General features: G+C 40.9%; 1 protein-coding gene across 3 annotated transcripts; it reads left to right on the forward strand.

Moving 5' to 3' along the window:
* Nucleotides 1-2,502: 2,502 nt before the first annotated feature.
* On the forward strand, nt 2,503-17,381 carry HEMGN (hemogen). 3 transcript variants are annotated; one of them, XM_044286083.1, is made up of 5 exons: nt 2,533-2,676; nt 10,149-10,202; nt 12,897-12,987; nt 15,406-15,755; nt 17,125-17,381. In XM_044286083.1, the coding sequence occupies exons 3-5, from the start codon at nt 12,929-12,931 to the stop codon at nt 17,238-17,240; spliced, it is 525 nt and encodes a 174-aa protein (XP_044142018.1). In that variant the 5' UTR covers nt 2,533-2,676; nt 10,149-10,202; nt 12,897-12,928; the 3' UTR covers nt 17,241-17,381. The 3 variants fall into 3 exon arrangements, with proteins under 3 accessions (XP_044142006.1, XP_044142013.1, XP_044142018.1); XM_044286071.1 differs by lacking the exon at nt 10,149-10,202 and having other exon boundaries at nt 2,503-2,676; XM_044286078.1 differs by lacking the exon at nt 10,149-10,202 and having other exon boundaries at nt 2,509-2,676; nt 12,897-12,975.
* The last annotated feature ends 3,903 nt before the right edge of the window (nt 17,382-21,284 follow it).

A 21,284-nucleotide genomic window follows, 5' to 3' on the forward strand; every position in this document is an offset into this window, starting at 1 on the left:
AAAGGTACCGTTTTTAAGTTCTGGGTGGATCATATAACCCTATTTGATCGGTCTAATATGCTGAAATGTGGTGACAGACTCCCTTTAAACAAAGTGCAGAACCCCTTTAATTAAGATTCCCCATATGTCTACTTTATGTTGGCATAATTTTAGTAATGTCATTTTTTTTTTAGGATGCTAGAAGGTTTAAAATTTTAGAAGCAATTTTTTCAACTTTTTTAAGGACCAGTTCAGTTCTGAAGTCACTTTGTGGGGCTTACATAATAGAACCAACCCATAAATGACCCCATTTTAGAAATGACACCCCTCAAACTATTCAAAACTGGTTTTAGAAATGTTGTTAACCCTTTAGGAATTAAAGCAAAATAGAGGTGAAATTTCAAAATGTCACTTCCTGGAACACATCAAGGGTTAACAACAAAACAAACCTCAATATTTATTACCTTGATTCTGCAGTTTGCAGAAACACCCCATATGTGGTCGTATACGGCTGTTTGGGCACACGACAGGGCACAGAAGGCAAGGAGCACCATATGGTTTTTGGAGGGCAGATTTTGCTGGAATGGTCTTTGGGCACCAAGCTGTAGTTTTTATTGGCACCATTTTGGGGTACATTTGGCTTTCTGGTTGCTTTTTATCAAAATTTTGGGAGGTGAAGTCACGAAAAAAGCAGTTTGGTGTCATTTTTCCATTTTTTTTTTACACCGTTCACTTGATGGTGTAGATCATGTCATATTTTGATAAATCCGGTCATTACGGATGCAACAATACAATTTTTTTTTTTTTTTTTACGTTTTACACAATAAAAACATTTAAAAAAAAAATCATGTTTTTGTGTTGCCATTTTCTTAGAGCCATATTTTTTTCATTTTACTGGATATAGTCTTGTGTGAGGGCTTGTTTTATGTGGGATGAGGTGACGTTTTTATTGCTACCATTGTGGGGTACATACGAATTTTTGATTAATTGATATTATATTTTTTTGTGAGGTGAGGTGACAAACAAAAATTTATTTTTTATTTTTTACACCATTTACTTGATGGAGTAGATCATGTGATATTTTTGTAAAGCCAATTGTTGCGGACGCAGCGATACCAAATATGTCAATTACATTTTTTTTTTCATTTTGCACAATGAGAGCATTTTTAGAGAAAAAAATCATGTTTTTGTGTTGCAATTTTCAGAGATTTGGTCAGAGGTGACATTTTTTGGGGTACATGCGACTTTTTGATTGATTAACACTGTTTTTTGGGAGGTGAACTCACAAAAAAATCTGTTTTGGCGCAATGTTTATAAAAATATTTTTTTTTACGGTGTTCACCTGATGCCGTAGATTATATGATATTATTATAGAACTGGTCGTTGCGGACGCGGTGATACCAAATATGTCTGTTTTATTTTTTTTCTTCTATTTCTTAACATTTTTTAAAATAACGGATTTGGGGGGGAAAGTTTTTTTTGTGAAACTTTTTGATTTATGTTTTTTTTAAATACAAGACCTCTGGGGGGCATTTAACTTAATTTTTTTATTTTTTACTATTAGACATAGTAGCCCCAGTTACAGGGGAAATAAACCCCCCAGAGAGGCTCTACAGCATAATATAGTGCTGTACAGCCTCAGTACAGGGCTGATCGAGGTCTGTGGAAGATCCGACAGCTCCTGCACTCGCCCGGCCCCGGCAATCACATGACCACCGGGCCGGGACAGGAAGCGGCATAGCGCTTCCTGATCTGTATACACAGCACACTCGTTGAGCGCTGTGTATACCCGATCTAGAAGTCAGGGACACCCAGGAACGGTCCCTGCCTTCTCTCTGGGGTGCCCTGCTGTCACTGACAGCGGGCCCCCTGCTAAGCAGCTGCATGATTAGCGTGCAGCTGCGATCTCTGAATGGATATTCCAGAACGTCCATTCAGAGATAAACCCAAGGTGGGTGGTCGGGAAGTGGTTATTTTATTTGGCATTTGAGTTCATTTCTTATAGTTAGTGTTGTATTATCAGGTAAGTATTGGTGTAGAAAGTATATGGAGACTTGGGCCTCCATCATCCACCTCTACCTCGACTTACCTGGTGATACAGCAACAATGGTTATATCTATAGTTTAATTTATATTAGATGCCGAGTGTCAGTTCAGTGAGTGCCTCTTCCAATGACACTGGTTGCACTGCCTTACTTCATAGCTGCCCAATGCTATTTAAAAATATAACTGATATATGACACTAAAATCTTACACTCAGATAATGCGTTTGTTTAGAGTTCAGTAATCGTTAATGTAAACCTATGACAGTACTTTTTAAAACTACTCAAAAACCCTCATCTATCACATTTGTAAAGATAATTTCCATCATATTTAACCAGCATGTTGAACTGAGGGCCAATAACCCAACCAGCCAGACACACACCTATTCAGCCTGTGATAAGGAATCATTATTGACCTTCTGTAATGGCCAGGACTGATAAGACACTTTGGGCGGGAAGGAAAGTTTGCAATTGACACTCCTTTTTTTAAAAATGCAATCTTATTTTGAAGTAACTGTGCAAAGCAATAAGGAACTCGCCTAGAGCAGCAGCCTCAATAGCAATGGGGGACTTTGAAAGGGACCATCATTATTCTGAGCTTTCTGGAACTTCTGCCCCAGAAAATGGGCATCATGAAAAAAAGCAAGCGAGTCCAGGTAAGATATGGTGCAGAATATATGCCATGTATGTGGCTTATGTGTTTGTATGGGTATGTGTTATTTCATAAGACACCTAGGATGGTGTCACACACAGCTTATTGTGGCAGTTTTTGAATGCAGGTTTTTGAGCCAACAGAGGTTAAAAAAGAATGAGAACTCTAAAGGAAGGGCTTAGACTTCTCCCTCCTGCCAGATCAACTTTAGGCTTTGGCTCAAAAAACTGCATTGAAAACTGCCACAAACAACTGTGTGTGACACCACCTTTAGGGAATGTGCACAGGACTCAAATACAGGTTGAAAAATCTGATGTATTTACTGTGGAATCCGTGGCAAGCTTGATGCAGATTTGCATCTACAACTGCTCAGGGTCTAGATTTGTATTAGCCCCAATAAATGGGACACATCCATGTATGGTGAACCTGCTGCAGCTTATGCATGGAAACTGCATCAAGAAGTGACATGTGGTTTTCAAGTCCACGCAGAAAAAATCCATAGGAACTGCAATACCGATTCACACTGGAAACAAAGGGGTGCAGATTTCAAATAGAAAGTGAAACATATATGAATAAATACGCATTTGGCAATAAATTAGGAATAAACACTTATTTGTTGTACCATTAGTTTAAGTGAAATGCATATATATGCATTCTGGGTTTATATCATACCATGTATCTAATTTTTTATGGGATATTAGATATGCAGGACATTTTAAAATAGTAGTATATCATTTACCATGAGTGATATTAGAGTGTCTAACCCTTACACAACCAATGACATAACAGTACATCAGGAGGGCTCGAGAAATATATTGAGCAGTGTCATCAGTTAATCCTGCTCCATACCGGAGGGGGGGGGGGGGGGGTCTGTTGGGACCCAGCCACATTGACATGGATTGGATATAACTCTGATCCTGGTCATTTAACCTCTCATGTGCAGCAGTCAATAGTGACTTCAGCACCTGAATGGTTAGACATAGGGATGGGGCTCCATCTGCCCTTGATGGGAGTCCCTGCTACGAAACTGCAGTTATCCTGTTTATAACATGGAGCCTCATGAAGGCTCCCAGGCCTGTCATAGAGAGCTGACTGTATAGCTGTGCCTGCAGCAAGGCCTGACACGCAGCTTGTAGAAAACCTATAGACAGCAATAGTATTCTATTGTAGTCTATGGGATAAGCGATCAGAAACTTACACATTTAAGTGCCCTAAAAGCATCAACAATTATAGTGAAAAGAGAAAAATATGGAAAATTGCAGCCCGCACAACCCCTAGCAGGTGCAGATTGCTGTGGCGAAATAGAGATATAAATGTAAAAACACAAAATGCAATCGCACACTGCAACCAGCACTCTGCCCTGCCTTTATGCTGGATGTTGAATAAGGCATTGGTGTACACCTTGGCCAAAGCGTAATAAGCCACTCACCACGTCAAGGTCGCCTTCATGAAGGCGACCTTGACGTGGTGAGTGGCTTATTACGCTTTGGCCAAGGTGTACACCAATGCCTTATTCAACATCCAGCATAAAGGCAGGGCAGAGTGCTGGTTGCAGTGTGCGATTGCATTTTGTGTTTTTACATTTATAGTGAAAAGAGAACTGAAAAAAAAATTGTTTAAAAAAATTAACACACAAAAATATGAAAAATTCTAATCACCCCCTTTTCCAATTTTACACATAAAAATAAACAATAAAAAAAAACATAATAGGTATCACCATGTCCAAAAATGCCCAAACTATTAAAATATAAACATGTTTTTCCTGCGTGGTGAATGCCAATAGTAGCAATAAAAACAAACACTCACGCAGCTCTGTAGACGAAAATATAAAAATGTTATGGGTCTATATGGTGATGCAAAAATTTTCATCTCATTCAAATTATTATCCATTAATCTCCCAAGTTACAATAGCACATAACTCTTTGGAAAACCAGTAATTGGTTTCAAAGCCTCAAAATGTCATAACAAGAGAAAATGATTTAAGATTTAAGAATAAATAAGCAGATAAGACAGATAAAGCAAATGCTTACATAGAAGAGTCAGGAATAGTTGCTGTAAAGCAGTAAAGAAAGTAATGCAAATGAGCTCTTAACAATCTTTGCCTCTAATGCCACCAGATGTAAGGCAGCTATCCTATCAGTCAATGTTCAGCTCTTAAAATAAGCCTTGTGACATGACTTGGATATTAAATAAGCCAGCACCTCATCTGCAGACAGCTGTTTCAGGGTGATTGGCCCTCATCAGTGCAGAGAAGAGAGTACTGGCTTAACTGGGTGAGAGGCCCACATCATTATTTGGGGGGTACTATCTCTCCTTAGGGAGAGCGCCTTTATCGGCGTGAGGAGGCTTATAGGCCATACATGCTCCTCTGTCTGCAGATGAGGTGCTGGCTTATTTATTTTTCACATCATGTCTCAAGGCCTTATTAAAGGGTTGAACATTGATAGGATAGCTATCAATAGAATTCCAGAGGAGTATGTATGGCCTATAAGCCTCCTCACGCCGATTTAAGGCCCTCTCCCCAGGGAGAGATAATACCCCCCAAATGGAAGCTGTAAATCACTTTCTATGATGAGAATAGGAGCTTCTTCAGGAGCCTGTAGAGCACACAGGGCACCAGTGTGTTGAAAGCACGCTCTTCGGGCTAAGGAAAAAACAAACAAAAAAAAACCTGTATAATAAAATTGAGTCATCCTCACCTGACATTTTAAAGGAGCAGTTCATCCTGGCAGAGACAGAGGGCAGTACAGGACATGTAGTACTGCACTATACTGTAAAGAGGAACCGCTACACAGCCAATACAGATGTTTTACCAGAGAAATGGCCATGATAATTGGTTGAATCTGAATCTGAGGTATTGTATGTTGAGTCTAGTGTCAACTTTTGATGTTCAAGCTGTAGCAAATACAGTCGATCTATGACAGTGCATACGAACTCTACCAGTAGGTGGTGCTATTACAAACATAACCTGGATCATACATCCTGGATCTGCCACCAATATGGCCAGCTCTCCAGAATTTCACTTACTATTGAAATGCTGGTTGTTACACTGGGAAATAGCTGCAACAATGTGACTTCATGATTTTTCATGTGATAATTATTGTTTATGTGCGTTGCTGCACATGTATATTTGTGCCTGATACCCAATTGAACTATAAAAAACTGAAACCAGTCATACACTCTTTAGGGTCCATTCACACGTCCGCAATTTTGTTCCGCAATTTGCGGAACGAAATTGCGGACTCATTTTTGTGCTGCCCGGACACGGAATTGCGGACCCGCACTTCCGGGTCCGCAATTCCGTTCCCGAAAAAAAATAGAACATGTCCTATTCTTGTCCGCAATTGTGGACAAGAATAGGCATAGTCTATTAGTGCCGGCAATGTGTGGTCCGCAAAATGCGGAATGCACATTGCCGTTGTCCGTGTTTTGCGGATCCTTATTTTGCGGACCCTTATTTGTGCTTGTATTCTTTTCAGCTCATTGTTATAGCTGTGGCTTCCTAAGGCTGCATTTACATGCTCCTAGGAGCAGCCAATTGTCAGGAAGGAAGCGTTCCTTTCCGACAGTCGGCTGCTCATCAGTGGAGGTGAAGAACTGCATTTCCATGCAGCGATCACCACCACTGTATGAGGACGAGGGATGGCTATTGAGATCGTTCATCCTCATACAATGCATTGTTTCTGGGCAGTAGATCAGTGTTTAGGCAGCACGATCTGCTACCCAGAAATGATAATTTAGGTGCCTGCATGAATGACAGGATCACCCCATGAATGAGCGTTTTGCTTGTCCATCTGGTGATGTTTCTGTAAACGCCAATGTGCCTGTGTAAAGGTGCCGCCGGTCACCAGATGAACGAGCAAAATGCTTGTTCATCTGGTGATTACCAGGTGATTCACCTAAATTATCGCCCTTTTATTGCCCCGTCTAAATCCACCTTAACACATTTATTGAAACTACATACATACAGTCCGGTTATATCTATATCATTGGCAGTGCACTCCAACACAAGATCCATGACAACAAAGTGTGGATTTGTTTGCCGCTAGCCTGTATACAGTATCTAAGAAGATAAGGGACATGGACACCAGTCGATGCCAGCAGCACGAATCGACCCTGCAGATAAGATTCTGTATGGTTTACATTTCTCAATGTACATGGAAATTTCAGTGCACAGCAAAAGGTGTTCTAGGAGATAGAATGGGCGTGTGACTGAGCAAACGCACGTTTTTAACTAGTAGTAGGTGGAGGCTTTATCTATAAGGAAACGTGCAAGAACAATGTGGTAAAGTGTATAATTTGTGGGTGTACTTTGATAACGATGACACCAAAACTACTGTATGTTACCATGCACAGGGCACATTCTTCAATACGTAATGATTGTGCAGTTGTTTCTTCCTCCTGTTGCCAGGCATATTTAAATGGCTATCTGTCTTTGAATATTTTTTTAAATTAAGGGTCATTTACACGCGCTGATAGAGCACGCAGTTATCGGGAAGGAACCGTTCCTTCCAAATAACTGCCTGCTCATCGGTGGAGGTAAAGAGCTGCGTTTATTTGCAGCAATCTCCTCCACTTTATGGGGACGAGCTTTGGCTACTACTTGTACAGATTCTGTGCAGCACATTGCGACTGCGACGCAACAGTCGCAGAAAATCCATTCGAGATGGATTTTCTGCGACTGTTGCGTCGCAGTATGTTGCATGTTGCAGTGCGACACCATAGACTGCCATTATAAAAATTAGAGCGCGACATTGGTGCAACAAAATGTTGCGTGACAAATGTTGCGGTGTAGTTGTGCCCCATCTGTCGCACGACTTATTGTCACGCGCCAAATGTCGTCGTGTAGACCTAGCCTTAGCCAGAGCAGAGTGTAGCTACATCTGTCTCTCTCTCTGGAGGAACCAACCCATTGCAGCCGTTTGATCTCAATGGACATTATGCAATGTTTAAGGCTGCGTTCACACGGGCGAGATTTCCGCGCGGGTGCAATGCAGTAGGTGAACGCATTGCACCTGCACTGAATCCGGACCCATTCATTTCAATGGGGCTGTGCACATGAGCGTTTTTTTTCATGCATCACTTCTGCAATGCTTTAAAATCGCAGCATGTTCTATATTCTGCGTTTTTCACGCAGCCCTGGCTCCATAGAAGTGAATGGGGCTGCGTTAATAACGCATTGCATCTGCAAGCAAGTGCGGATGCAATGCGTTTTTCACTGATGGTTGCTAGGAGATGATGTTTGTAAACCTTCAGTTTTTTATCACGCGCGTGAACTGAACAACTAAACGCAATTGCAGCCAAAACTGACTGAACTTGCTTGCAAAATGGTGCGAGTTTAACTGAACGCACCCTGAACGCATCCGGACCAAATCTGTCACGCTCGTGTGAACTCAGCCTAATTCCTTTGAACATTTGCTGCCATGTTTGACTGCAGTTTACAGCTGATTGCTGGGGCTCCAGCAGCAAGACTCCACATGATCAGCTTATTTTAGGGACACCCATATAACAAAAAGAAATAGTCTGAAGCAGACAACACTTTTTAATAGCCTAAAAAATGTGTTAGTGCACAATGTGCAGAGACTGACACACCAACAAAATAAAAATAGCTGCTAGATACCCCACATGGTGCTGGAAGCAAAAGTCATCATCTATTCTCTTATCAATGATCTCTATGTGTCAAGTCCACATAGGCAAAGCCTTTAAACCGGCTGCAGTTCTAGATTAGACGATCAGCACTGGCATTACAGCACTATCTTTTAGATATATTTAGATTGAACATTTAAAGGGAATGTGTCATCAGAAAATGACCTATTTTTTTAAAATAATTTTTTGGGTAATAACAAATAATGGTGATTATCCCATGTCACTATCTACGGCATATAAAAAAAAAAACTAAAAACTAAAATCCTGCAAGGAAACAAGCTGTTTAGGAGGCTACGGGACTCCGACCTCCTTGAGGCAACAAGCACAGCACTGTACATTGTATAGTGGCCAAACTGAGTATTGCAACACAGGCCTATTCACTTGAATGAGTTGAGCCGCAAATAGGCCATGTGACCAGTGAATGTGATTGGCCTAGGAAGAGGCTGCGGTGCTTCAAACAGGAGGGAGTCTGACCCCTACTGATCAGATATTGATGGCCTATCCTGAGGATAGGTCATCAATATTGAACTGACCCAGAACATCCCTTTAAATACCCTTTTACTCAAGTTCCATTTTTTGTATGTGAGGAAAGAAGGTTTCTGGCACAGGATTCCATTCTACTGTACCAAGCAGCAATGCCTCTACTCTATATCAGATACACCACTATGCCTAATGAAAAAAATGTCTGAAGTCTTTATTACTATTACAAGAGTGTTTTATGAATATGCTTGTTTAATGATATACACACATGTGGATGTTTAATATACTACTTAATCTTTTTCATATTTCATATATCCTTTAATGATAATTCTGCTTCCTCATTTTCAAATCCAGTAGAAAATTTTGTCTAAAAAATGTAAAATAACAACAAAATTAAAAATCTCATACTTGCTGGTCTTCTTTCATCATTTTTTTTTTCACCTGAACCCCAGCCAATTATGTGGACATACATAGTCTGGTCTTCATAGCGTTACAAGTCCACTGTGAATTTGCAGGATGGTTATGGATGGATAGCTTATTTTAAGTACAGAAAACAATGCCTGTATAGTATTCATTAACCAAAAGCAAACAATGATTTAAAGGGAACCTGTCACCGGGATTTTGTGTATAGAGCTGAGGACATGGTTGCTAGATGGCAGCCAGCACATCCGCAATATCCAGTCCCCATAGCTCTGTCCCCATAGCTCTGTGTGCTTTTATTGTGTAAAAAAAAAGATTTGATACATATGCAAATTAACCTGAGATGAGTCCTGTCCCTGAGATGAGTCCTGTCCCTGAGATGAGTCCTGTCCCTGAGATGAGTCCTGTCCCTGAGATGAGTCCTGTACATGAGATGAGTCAGGCACAGGACTCATCTCAGGTTAATTTGCATATGTATCAAATCTTTTTTTTACACAATAAAAGCACACAGAGCTATGGGGACTGGGTATTGCGGATGTGCTAGCAGCCATCTAGCAACCCATGTCCTCAGCTCTATACACAAAATCCAGGTGACAGGTTCCCTTTAAAAGAAAGGCTCAATAAGACCAATACTGGAACAACGTAATAAATACAAAACGTTCCATATAAACAGCTTAGTCATACTTGGTTAATGTAATGCCAAAATAGAGGACTCTTCTCTATAAATTGAATGTTAATGTTATCAGCGGCTGCACATACGTGGGCACTGACATGGAGAGATGATTGGGCTCCTAGTTGTTAAAAACATTATTGCCCGTTAAAGACTGTTTATAATATTTTATATTATAATACATTGTCAAGAAGCAAGACCACGGCATGGAGATTTTTGTGCTATTTTACATTTTTTAATGTGTGGACCTTTTCTTACAGGGGTTGAAAATGAGGATGTTTGCATGTTTTGGCAACTGTGAACCTTACAAAAAGGTAAGGATTGCTTTTGTAGAAGTACATGGCCATGATGGTATGATTTTACACTGCCTGTCTAAAAAAAAAGTTGCCACCCAAAAAAATAAAGGTTACACGCTCTAATATTTTGTAGGACCACCTTTAGCTTTGATTACGGCACGGATTCGCTATGGCATTGTTTCGATAAGCTTCTGCAATGTCACAAGATTTATTTCCATCCAGTGTTGCATTCATTTTTCACCAAGATCTTGCATTGTTGATGGTAGAGTCTGACTGCTGCAAAAAGCCTTCTCCAGCACATCCCAAAGATTCTCAATGGGGTTAAGGTCTGGACTCTGTGGTGGCCAATCCATGTGTGAAAATGATGTCTCATGCTCCCTGAACCACTCTTTCACAATTTGAGCCCGATGAATCCTGGCATTGTCATCTTGGAATATGCCTGTGCCATCATGGAAGAAAAAATCCATTGATGGAATAACCTGGTCATTCAGTATGTTCAGGTAGTCAGCTGACCTCATTCTTGGAGCACATACTGTTGCTGACCCTAGACCTGACCAACTGCAGCAACCCCAGATCATAGCACTGCCCCCACAGGATTGTACAGTAGGCACTAGGCATGATGGGTGCATCACTTCATCTGCCTCTCTTCTTACCCTGATGTGCCCATCACTCTGGAACAGGGTAAATCTGGACTCATCAGACCACATGACCTTCTTCCATTGCTCCAGAGTCCAACCTTTTGCTCTCTAGCAAATTGAAGCCTTTTTTTCTGGTTTGCCTCACTGATTAGTGGTTTTCTTACGGCTACACAGCTGTTCAGTCCCAATCCCTTGAGTTTCCTTTGCATTGTGCATGTGGAAATGCTGTTACTTTCACTATTAAACATAGCCCTGAGTTCTACTGTTGTTTTTCTTCGATTTGATTTCACCAAACGTTTAAGTGATCGCCGATCACGATCATTCAGGATTTTTTTCCCGCCACATTTCTTCCTCGAATATGATGGGTCCCCACTATCCTTCCAGTTTTTAATAATGCGTTGGGCAGTTCTTAACCCAATTTTAGTAGTTTCTGCAATCTCCTTAGATGTTTTTTCTGCTTGATAGATGCCAATGATTTGACCCTTCTCAAACAGACTAACATCTTTTCCACAACCACGAGATGTGTCTTTCGCCATGGTTGTTTAAGAAATGAGAAGAAACTCATTGCAGCAGTTGGGGGTAAATAACTTATTGCCAGCTGAAAGATAATCGCTCATGCAGTAATTATCAGATAGGAGGCTCATAACTATTTGCTTAGTTAAATCCAGGTGGCGACTTTTTATGGGGACAGGCAGTGTATATACACATAACTCCAGCAAGGCCATGGGCTGGATTACTTTACAAAGAATACACTTTTATACTCCTCCTTGAATTGCGAGTGTCCTTATTGTTATTGACATTTCATTCATGCATCATACATTGTACAAATTACAGATCAGACTAAAAACTGGCTTCTCTGTTATTGTCCTATAATTTTAAGCACAATTTACAACTCCTAATTTACAATACGCTTAAAAACAGTAGTTTCCAAAAATGATCCTAAGTCGATAGCACAGATATATGAATAAGACTACTTTCACACTCGCTTTTTGGCTTTCCGTTTGTGAGATCCGTTCAGGGCTCTCACAAGCGGTCCAAAACAGATCAGTTTTGCCCTAATGCATTCTGAATGGATAAGGATCCGCTCAGAATGCATCAGTTTGGCTCCGTTCTCTCTCCATTCCGCTCTGGAGGCGGACACCAAAACGCTTCTTACAGCGTTTTGGTGTCCGCCTGACGATGCGGAGGCAAACGGATCCGTCCTGACACACAATGTAAGTCAATGGGGACGGATCTGTATTCACTGATGCAATATGGCACAATAGAAAACGGATCTGTCCCCCATTGACTTTCAATAATGTTCAAGACGTTTTGGCAATGTTAAAGATAATACAAACGGATCCGTTCTGAACGGATGCATGCGGTTGTATTATCGGTGCGGATCCGTCTGTGCAGATCCATGACGGGTCCGCACTAAATGCGAGTGTGAAAGTAGCCTTACTTGGAATGAACAAGTACAAAAAGTACATGTCAATGGACAGCTCACGATATAAGCACCTCCCAAGTCAACTATAGTTGCAACCAGTTGATGTTGACGATCACATATCTTAATGTAACCCTCCGGTTGAAACTAAATTCACATTCAGTCGGGAATGACAAGAGCATTTACCTGGTGCCTTCCTTTTCATATTTGCTGCTAAAGATCTGCCTATTTCCAAGCTCCTCTTCTGCCATTGAAGATGGCTGCACCACTTCTCAGACTACCTGATGCCTACCGTGCATCTTGTAGTGAAAGATATTTCCCGCTGCCCTCAGATTGACCAGTATTGCTCACGTGAAATAATCAGGTAGTCTCAGAAGTGGTGCAGCTATCTTGGATGACAAAAGAGGAGCCTGGGAATCAACGGATCTGCAGCTAAAAAGGAGAGCCGGGCAATCATTGTAATACCTGAAGTTCACAACAAATGATGTAGTTGTGACCTATGCTATAGTGGTCCGGCGTTCTGCCTCTCTCCATCTAGTGCAAAGCAATTTCATCTCACAAACTGTCATAGTGATAAAAGCACTAGGGCTACATTCAGCAAAATGATGTTACTGGTACATAAAATCAAATATTCGTTTCTACTTTTTTCAGTGCCCATAACAAGACGTTTAAGAGATCGAGAAATGCTGAAAAGGAAGAAAGAAGAGGCTCAAGAAAAACACACTTACCAGTGGGTTTTTGGGTAAATTTTCAGGGGAAATTCTTAATACTTGATGCTTTAAATTAATATTGAAGCTGCTATTTTTCATAGTGGTGAAGATATCAAGTGGGTAGTCTTATCTAGATAGACCCTTTTTACATGAATGCAGGCACATCGATGAGAAGCCTAGCTTCAGAGAACCAGTTGATTGCTCCATCTGGCTGTACATGAATGAACAGATATCTGGCCAACCATGCAATACATGGATCAGCTGGATCTGCACTCATTATTAGATTATTGGGACACTCGTTTATGATGTTTATATGTACTATAAAATGTGCTCTAAATGCATAATATAGTATACAGTACAGACCAAAAGTTTGGACACACCTTCTCATTCAAAGAGTTTTTTTTATTTTTATGACTATGAAAATTGTAGCTTCACACTGAAGGCATCAAAACTATGAATTAACACATGAGGAATTATATACATAACAAAAAAGTGCAAAACAACTGAAACATTTTCATATTCTAGGTTCTTCAAAGTAGCCACCTTTTGCTTTGATTACTGCTTTGCACACTCTTGGCATTCTCTTGATGAGCTTCAAGAGGTAGTCACCTGAAATGGTCTTCCAACAGTCTTGAAGGAGTTCCCAGAGATGCTTAGCACTTGTTGGCCCTTTTGCCTTCACTCTGCGGTCCAGCTCACCCCAAACCATCTCGATTGGGTTCAGGTCCGGTGACTGTGGAGGCCAGGTCATCTGGCGCAGCACCCCATCACTCTCCTTCATGGTCAAATAGCCCTTACACAGCCTGGAGGTGTGTTTGGGGTCATTGTCCTGTTGAAAAATAAATGATGGTCCAACTAAACGCAAACCGGATGGAATAGCATGCCGCTGCAAGATGCTGTGGTAGCCATGCTGATTCAGTATGCCTTCAATTTTGAATAAATCCCCAACAGTGTCACCAGAAAAGCTGTACATTGAGGTGGCTGAATATAAATATATAACTATCAGTATTACTAGCCATTTAACCCCTAGATGCCATGGTCAGTAGCAACTGCTGCATCTGAGTGGTTAAAAAGAGAGAGAGAGGGCAACCTCTATCCTTCAAATGTCCTCCTGCAACGTAATTGTGGAGTTCTGGACTTCTGTCATGGCAGCGGGAGACCTTGTGAAGGCCCCCTACACCAGCCATGTTAAGACTTGTATAGCATCCAGCCTCTGGCAGGATCTAATAGAATGCAGGTAAATTCACCATTCACTTCTGTACATGTGATCTCATGTTCAAGTCCCTTAAAAAAAGGTGAAGAAGTTTAGTGTATAATGAACTTTATACTATAGGGTCATTGCCAGAATTTGTTTTTTGATCATCTGACCTCTGAAAAAAATTGAATAAAAATCAACAAAAGTTGAATGTACTCCATAATATACCAATAACAACTACAGCTCACCCTTCAAAACAATAAGCTCTTACATTCCTCAGTGAATGGAAAAGCAAAAAAATTACGCGTGTTAGAATATGGCACCACAATGCAATTTTAGTATTTTTTGTTGTTGTTGTAGTAAAACAAAAGAAAAACCAAAAACATGGTATATTGCTGTAATAGTACCAACCAGCAGAATAAGACCATTTCATTTTTACCACACAGTGGTAAGAAAACAGAGGCTGAATTGTGTTTGTTAGTTTTTTCACTTCAAATATTTTATTTTATTTTTTTTACAGTTTTAACTTATACCTCAGAAAACAAGCCCTCATAGGTCAACAATAGAATAAAAAAAATATATGACCTTTGAAAGATGTCAAAGAAAAATTTACCAATTTTTTTCGGAAGTCGGCCTGGTCCTGAAGGGGCCTTTGAGAGTTATTTACTAAAGGATGGTGTTTCACAAACCATTGGTTTAACATGCAGCCAATTTCTTAAGCGGCACAATCCTCTTAATAACTTAGTTGCATCTGTAAAATCGATGGCATAAATTATAGTAAATGCTTCAGTTTGCAGTGGCCCGTCCATTCCGTCCCTTCCATTAAGCTTTGCACACTTTTGAAGAAAGTAGTGAGAATGGCATAAAAACTGAAAAAGTTACAAATTTTTGTGCAAGATGTTGATGACTAAAAATAGCTTAGTACATGACCTCCTTGTTTCTGGACATGGATAGATTACATTCTATAGTAGAATGCTACCACTAGAGGGAGCAAACTGAATACGAAGTTATGCATCTTGTATCAAAGTCTTTGAGGCTGTATAAATCCATAAACAAAATGTACTCTGTGTTGTATATTGGGTAACATTTCATATTAGTCACGATTAGAAATTATTTAATACTAAGTACAAAATTTTTTAAGAATAGATAAAGTTACCGTTATTATGACATTATGTCTTTCCATTTTAGCCTGAGAGTTTTTTGCAAAAATGATTAAAAACAATATATATTTTAGAAATACTTTTGATTTTTTTAGGGAACAGAGCAGCAGCAGCAAACGACAACGGAAAACCAAAGGAACTGGACATGGGAGAAGAAAGCAAGTCAAGGAACCTGAGCCAGAACCAGAACCTGAACCAAAACATGAGTCGGATGAAGTCCAACATGCTCCACAACAAGAAGAGCAACACCATGAAACTGAGGGTGAAAACAAATTTGAGTTATTATCTGATGTACCACAAGAGCATTTTGAGCAAGAACAAGAAACTCTGCTGCATCATGAAGATTTGCCAACTGCGACTGAAGGAGAGACTGCTGATGTGACTCTTCTAATACATGAAGATGCTGATGGACACTTACCACAAGAGGCTTCCCCTTTGCTAAAAGGTAATACTTTGGTGGATAAACACCTTTCTCTAAGGCCTCATGCACACGACCGTTGTTTCATTCCGTGTCCGTTGTTCAGTTTTTTCGTGATTTTCTGCGGACCCATTGACTTTCAATGGGTCCGTTGAAAACTCGGCTAATGCACCGTTTGTCATCCGCGTCCGTGATCCGTGGTTCCAGTCCGTCCAAAAAATATAACCTGTCCTATTTTTTTCACGGAAATGGTTTGCTGACCCATTCAAGTCAATGGGACCGTGAAAAAACGTGGAGGCACACAAGATTGTCATCCGCTTCCGCGTCCGTTTTTTTCCTATCATTTGCATGGCAAACTTGACTTAGATTTTTTTTTACTTTCCTTGATGTCTGGTGATCCTCCAAAAATAAAGGAAGACACACGGAAACAAAAACTGAAACGGATCACGGAACAACGGAACCCCATTTTGCGGAACGGAACACAACAGCGGTCGTGTGCATGAGGCCTAACAAGAATGAGCGGTCTGGCTCCTGCCGTTTCAGTAGCTCCCATTGCGGTGCATTAGAGCTACGGAAACAGTGTAGCACAACACGCTATGCTGTTTCTGAGTTGGGGAATCTGCACATCTTGTTGTGCTACACTGTTTCCGTAGTTCTTGTGCTCCGCAATACTACTGAAACATGGAGTGTCGCAGCACTCTGCAGTTTCCCGGCCGGCTGGTGGTTGGGACTGTGTCTGATCTCACCTTAGTAACAACAAGATGACACAACCCCTTTAAGACAGGAATACTGGATTGTGTGCACTATTAGGGACAATGAGTGATGACTATATGACAAGTTAGCATTATATAAGTAACGGGAAATAAATGAACACAATTTACAGTGGTCACCAAGAAGTTCAGGAATATTGTAATGATGAATTCATACTTAAACGGGAGTCTTCTAGATCCATATGTGATATTACAAGATTCATCATGCACATGTCTTAAAGGGAACCTGTCACCGGGATTTTGTGTATAGAGCTGAGGACATGGGTTGCTAGATGGCCGCTAGCACATCCGCAATACCCAGTCCCCATAGCTCTGTGTGCTTTTATTGTGTAAAAAAACCCGATTTGATACATATGCAAATTAACATAAAAGAGTCATATCTTACTCGTGTGACCAGAGAAGAGTCATATTTTCAAGCTCTGACTCATCTCCGGTTAATTTGCATATGTATCAAATCATTTTTTTCACACAATAAAAGCACACAGAGCTATGGGGACTGGGTATTGCGGATGTGCTAGCGGCCATCTAGCAACCCATGTCCTCAGCTCTATACCCAAAATCCTGGTGACAGGTTCCCTTTAAGCTTTACTAGCCCCATGTATTACTACCTACTTTTTCATTTGCAGATAAAGAAGAGGTAGCAGAGTCTGATCCCGTACCAGTTACAGAAGCACCAGAGGGTCTTGCCTTTCCTTTCGAACAAGAACAAGTCGAGCATCAGTACTACACACCACTGCTTTAACTTCTTACTATTAGCCAGTTTCCTATATTATAAAAAATGTTATATTTTTAATATAGAATATTTCTTTAAAGACACACTGAGGGATTTTTTTTCTTTGTCCATATAGTACAGAATAGGCCATTATTAAAGAATAAGAAAGAGGCTCTTGTGTTTGACTTGTGTATACCTATTTTATTTGATGTGTGGTTTGTGGATTGGCAGCCATCTTGATTTCTTCTCCCCTCAGATATGGTTTTTCTAATGAATCCTATATTTGCCATCATGCCTGGCTTTGCAGAGACAGATGGGACCTGTGTCTGACCACACTGCACTGATTTGTGTCTTCTGAGGGCAGCCATGATAGATCAGTGACACAGAGCTGCTGTCCCCTCACACTGCAGGGTCTCCATATTCTCCTATGTGATGCAGCTTCAGCCTGTCTTCCCTCTCTGCCCTGTCATCTCTCTCTCCTGTCAGCTCCTGCATACAGGAGACCAGTGTGAAGCTACATGCCATAGAACTACACTGTAAGTCAGCACACACACTTAGTACAGACGGTGGGAGTCAGTAGGGTTATATAACTGCGGCTAATCAAGATGTACACTTACCTACTACATATCTCACTCCTGGTCCTTTAGTTAGGGGAACCATTATATATAAAACAGAATACAGGGATATACAGAGGAACATGGATTATGGGGAGGGGCCTGAGAACTGCCAGGAGGGGTATGATTGGTGAAAGTAGCCACATTAGGCTACTTTCACACCTGCGTTAGGTGCGGATCCATCTGGTATCTGCACAGACGGATCCGCACCTATAATGCAAACGCTTGTATCCGTTCAGAACGGATCAGTTTGCATAATTTTTATTTTTTTTTTAAGTCTAAGTCAAAACGGATCCGCCCTGACTTGCATTGAAAGTCAATGGGGGACGGATCAATTTTCAATTGCGCCACATTGTGTCAGTGAAAACGGATCCGTCCCCATTGACTTACATTGTGTGGAAGGACGGAGCCATTTGGCTCTGCATCATCAGGCAAGCAGCGTTTTGGTGTCCGCTCCCAGAGCGGAATGGAGGCTGAACGGAACCAAACTGATGCATTCTGAGCGGATCCTTATCCATTCAGAATGCATTGGGGCTGAACTGATCCGTTTTGGGCGGACCCAGAAACGCCAGTGTGAAAGTAGCCTTAGAGCAAGGTGTCAGACTTGAGATCACATGACCAGGTTCCCCTTATTAAAAGGTTCAAAATGTATCTAAGTTAAGGTGTAACAAATTACACTGCTAGAATATTGGTGGTGAGTTAGTAATATCTGTAAAATAAAATAAAAAAAACTTGGTGTGCTTCTTTACAGGATCCGTGAAGTCTGTAATCTGTAAAACACCACTTCCTGTGACTTACATTTAGAACATAGATTTATGTTTATATGAAACATTCATTGTACAATTTATTTTTTATTTTCTTATTTTCTGAGTAAAATATGTACTTCACATTTATAAAATGAGATAAATAATCAGTTCCAAAAAAAGAAAATAATGTGATTATTTACATTAAAAGCAATATATTCTTATGTCCTTTCAATTTTCCATTTATTCCAAAATTCTAACAGACATTTAAAGTGTTTCTACTCATACAATTGCCTAAGGCTACTTTCACACTAGCGTTTTAATTTTACGGTATTGAGATCCGTCATAGGGGCTCAATACCGGAAAAAAAACGCTTTAGTTTTGTCCCCATTCATTGTCAATTGGGACAAAACTGAAATGAACATAACGGAATGCTCCAAAATGCATTTTGTTCCGTTTAGTTACGTTCCCATACCGGAGAGCAAACCGCACCATGTTGTAGTTTGCTTTCCGTCCTGGGATGCGGAGCAAGATGGATCTGGCATGACCCCCAATACAAGTCAATGGGGACGGATCCGTTTTCTCTGCCACAATAGAAAACGGATCCGTTCTCCATTGACTTTCAATGGAGTTCATGACGGATCCGTCTTGGGTATGTTAAAGATAATACAACCCGATCCGTTCATAATGGATGCAGATGGTTGTATTATCAGTAACGGAAGCGTTTTTGGCGAACCCTGCCGGATCCAGTAAAAACGCTAGTGTGAAAGTAGCCTCATTTACGTGTACGGGTTCTGTATGTAGTCCTTTTTAAAGGGGTTGTACGGGCTTTTTCTATTGATGACCTACCCTCAAGATAGGTCATCAATATCAGCTGTACGAGGAGACGGAGCAGTGCGCACGTGCTGTTTCCCTTCTCTCCTGCTCACTGCTGTATGTCTATGGAACAGCAGAAGCAGACAGAAAGAGACAAGGGAGACAGCATGTACACACTACGCGTGCCGTCTCCTCAAACAGATGATCGATGGTGGTGCCGGACTCCCGCCGATCTGATATTGGTGACCTATCTTGAGGATAGGTCATCAATAAAAAAAAAGCCCGGACAACCCCTTTAAGGTCAATTGGCCCATGGTTGGTAGGTATAGCCAGCTGACTGTGTGATAAAACAGGGGAATAGTCCTGTGTACTAAAGAAGCATTCAGATTACAGAGGAACCCCCTTTGACATAGTCACCCAAAATTGCATTGAATAGTGGTCTGCTTGAAGTCCTTCGTAGAGTTATTACTGTATACTGCTAGTTTCTTGTAACTATAGAGAACCTTTTTAATAACCCTATACTTTGTTCATTACTACAAGGGTTGCTGAATTAACATACCTGATATTTGCATTATAAATAATTATGCTTAAATCCTTAGTGACCAGCCTGTTTTTGGCCTTAGTGACCAAGTGATTTTCATTTTTTAATGGTTGCATTCCGATGGCTATAACTTTTTTATTTTTCTGTCGATGTAGCCATATGAGGGTTTGTTTTTTGTGGGACAAGTTCTAGTTTTTAATGGCACCATTTTGGGGTACACATAACTTATTGAATAACTTTTCTTAATACTTTCTGGGGATGGGAAAAAACAGCCATACTGTCATTGAGGGGACTTTAATATGCTTTTGATTTCTTCTAAAATACATTGCAATTGCCTATGCAATGTATTATTCTGTCAATTCTATACTGACATCCACCAAAGAGGCATGACCAGCTAGGATACACGGTAGGCATTGCTGGGACTTTCATTAGATAATTGACACCCCACAACCTAATTTGTGGGGTGCTGATGGGAGTCCACTCCCTCTCTAACTGCTTAGATGCCGCAGTCGCTATTGACTGTGGTATCTAAGGGATTAAATGGCTTGGATAGGCACTTCTGTTAGTCCAGGCTATTATAGCAGGAGCCTGACTCTCATGTAAGAGCTGAGACCCTGTTCTCCACTGCATGAGGGACCCAAACAGCAGTTAGACTAGGCTGTTGTAAAAAGGCAATGCTCAGCCTAAGGCCCCTTAATGACTGCCATAAACAGGCGTATTGGAGGTTGCTAAGGGTCATTTCACACTAACGGCAGAGATCCGGCAGGCTGTTTCGGCAGGGAACAGCCTACTGGATCTCTGTGCATTCCGGAATTGCCAGGAGTTGTTAAGGCATCGTCTGGCCTCGTTCATTAAAATTGGGAATGGCAAAGATCCATTCTCAGCATATTTGCTGAATGCATCTGTATCTCTGCCTGGTCCCCATTATAGTGAATGGGGCTGATTGGAGTCTTACAAGCTCCTGGCAATGCCAGAATGCATAGCAATCCGCCATGCAGTTCACTGCTAGATCGCCACAACTAGTGTGAAAAACGGAAATCTTTATCAAGCGCCATGTACCAGAACAGGGTTTGGCAAAAATGTCCAGTGAGCAACTTATGCCAGTTTTCTAGCCCAAGTAATACCTACAATAGCATCTGGCATAGATTTCAGATTCTGGAGCACACATCTGCCAAGATACACTAAAATCATTAAGAGATGTGTGCGCCATCTCAGGCCCCTACTAAGTAGACCAAGACTGGCATTAGAAACACCAGCCTTTATAAACTCTTCCTTGACTCTATAAGAATCCAGCACAGAAGTTGTGGCATACCTTCAATGGAAGCAGACCATGCAACCACTAGGGGGCCTGGGGGAAGAA

This window comes from Bufo gargarizans, chromosome 1 (genome assembly GCF_014858855.1).
Source record: "Bufo gargarizans isolate SCDJY-AF-19 chromosome 1, ASM1485885v1, whole genome shotgun sequence".
Classification (NCBI taxonomy): domain Eukaryota; kingdom Metazoa; phylum Chordata; class Amphibia; order Anura; family Bufonidae; genus Bufo; species Bufo gargarizans.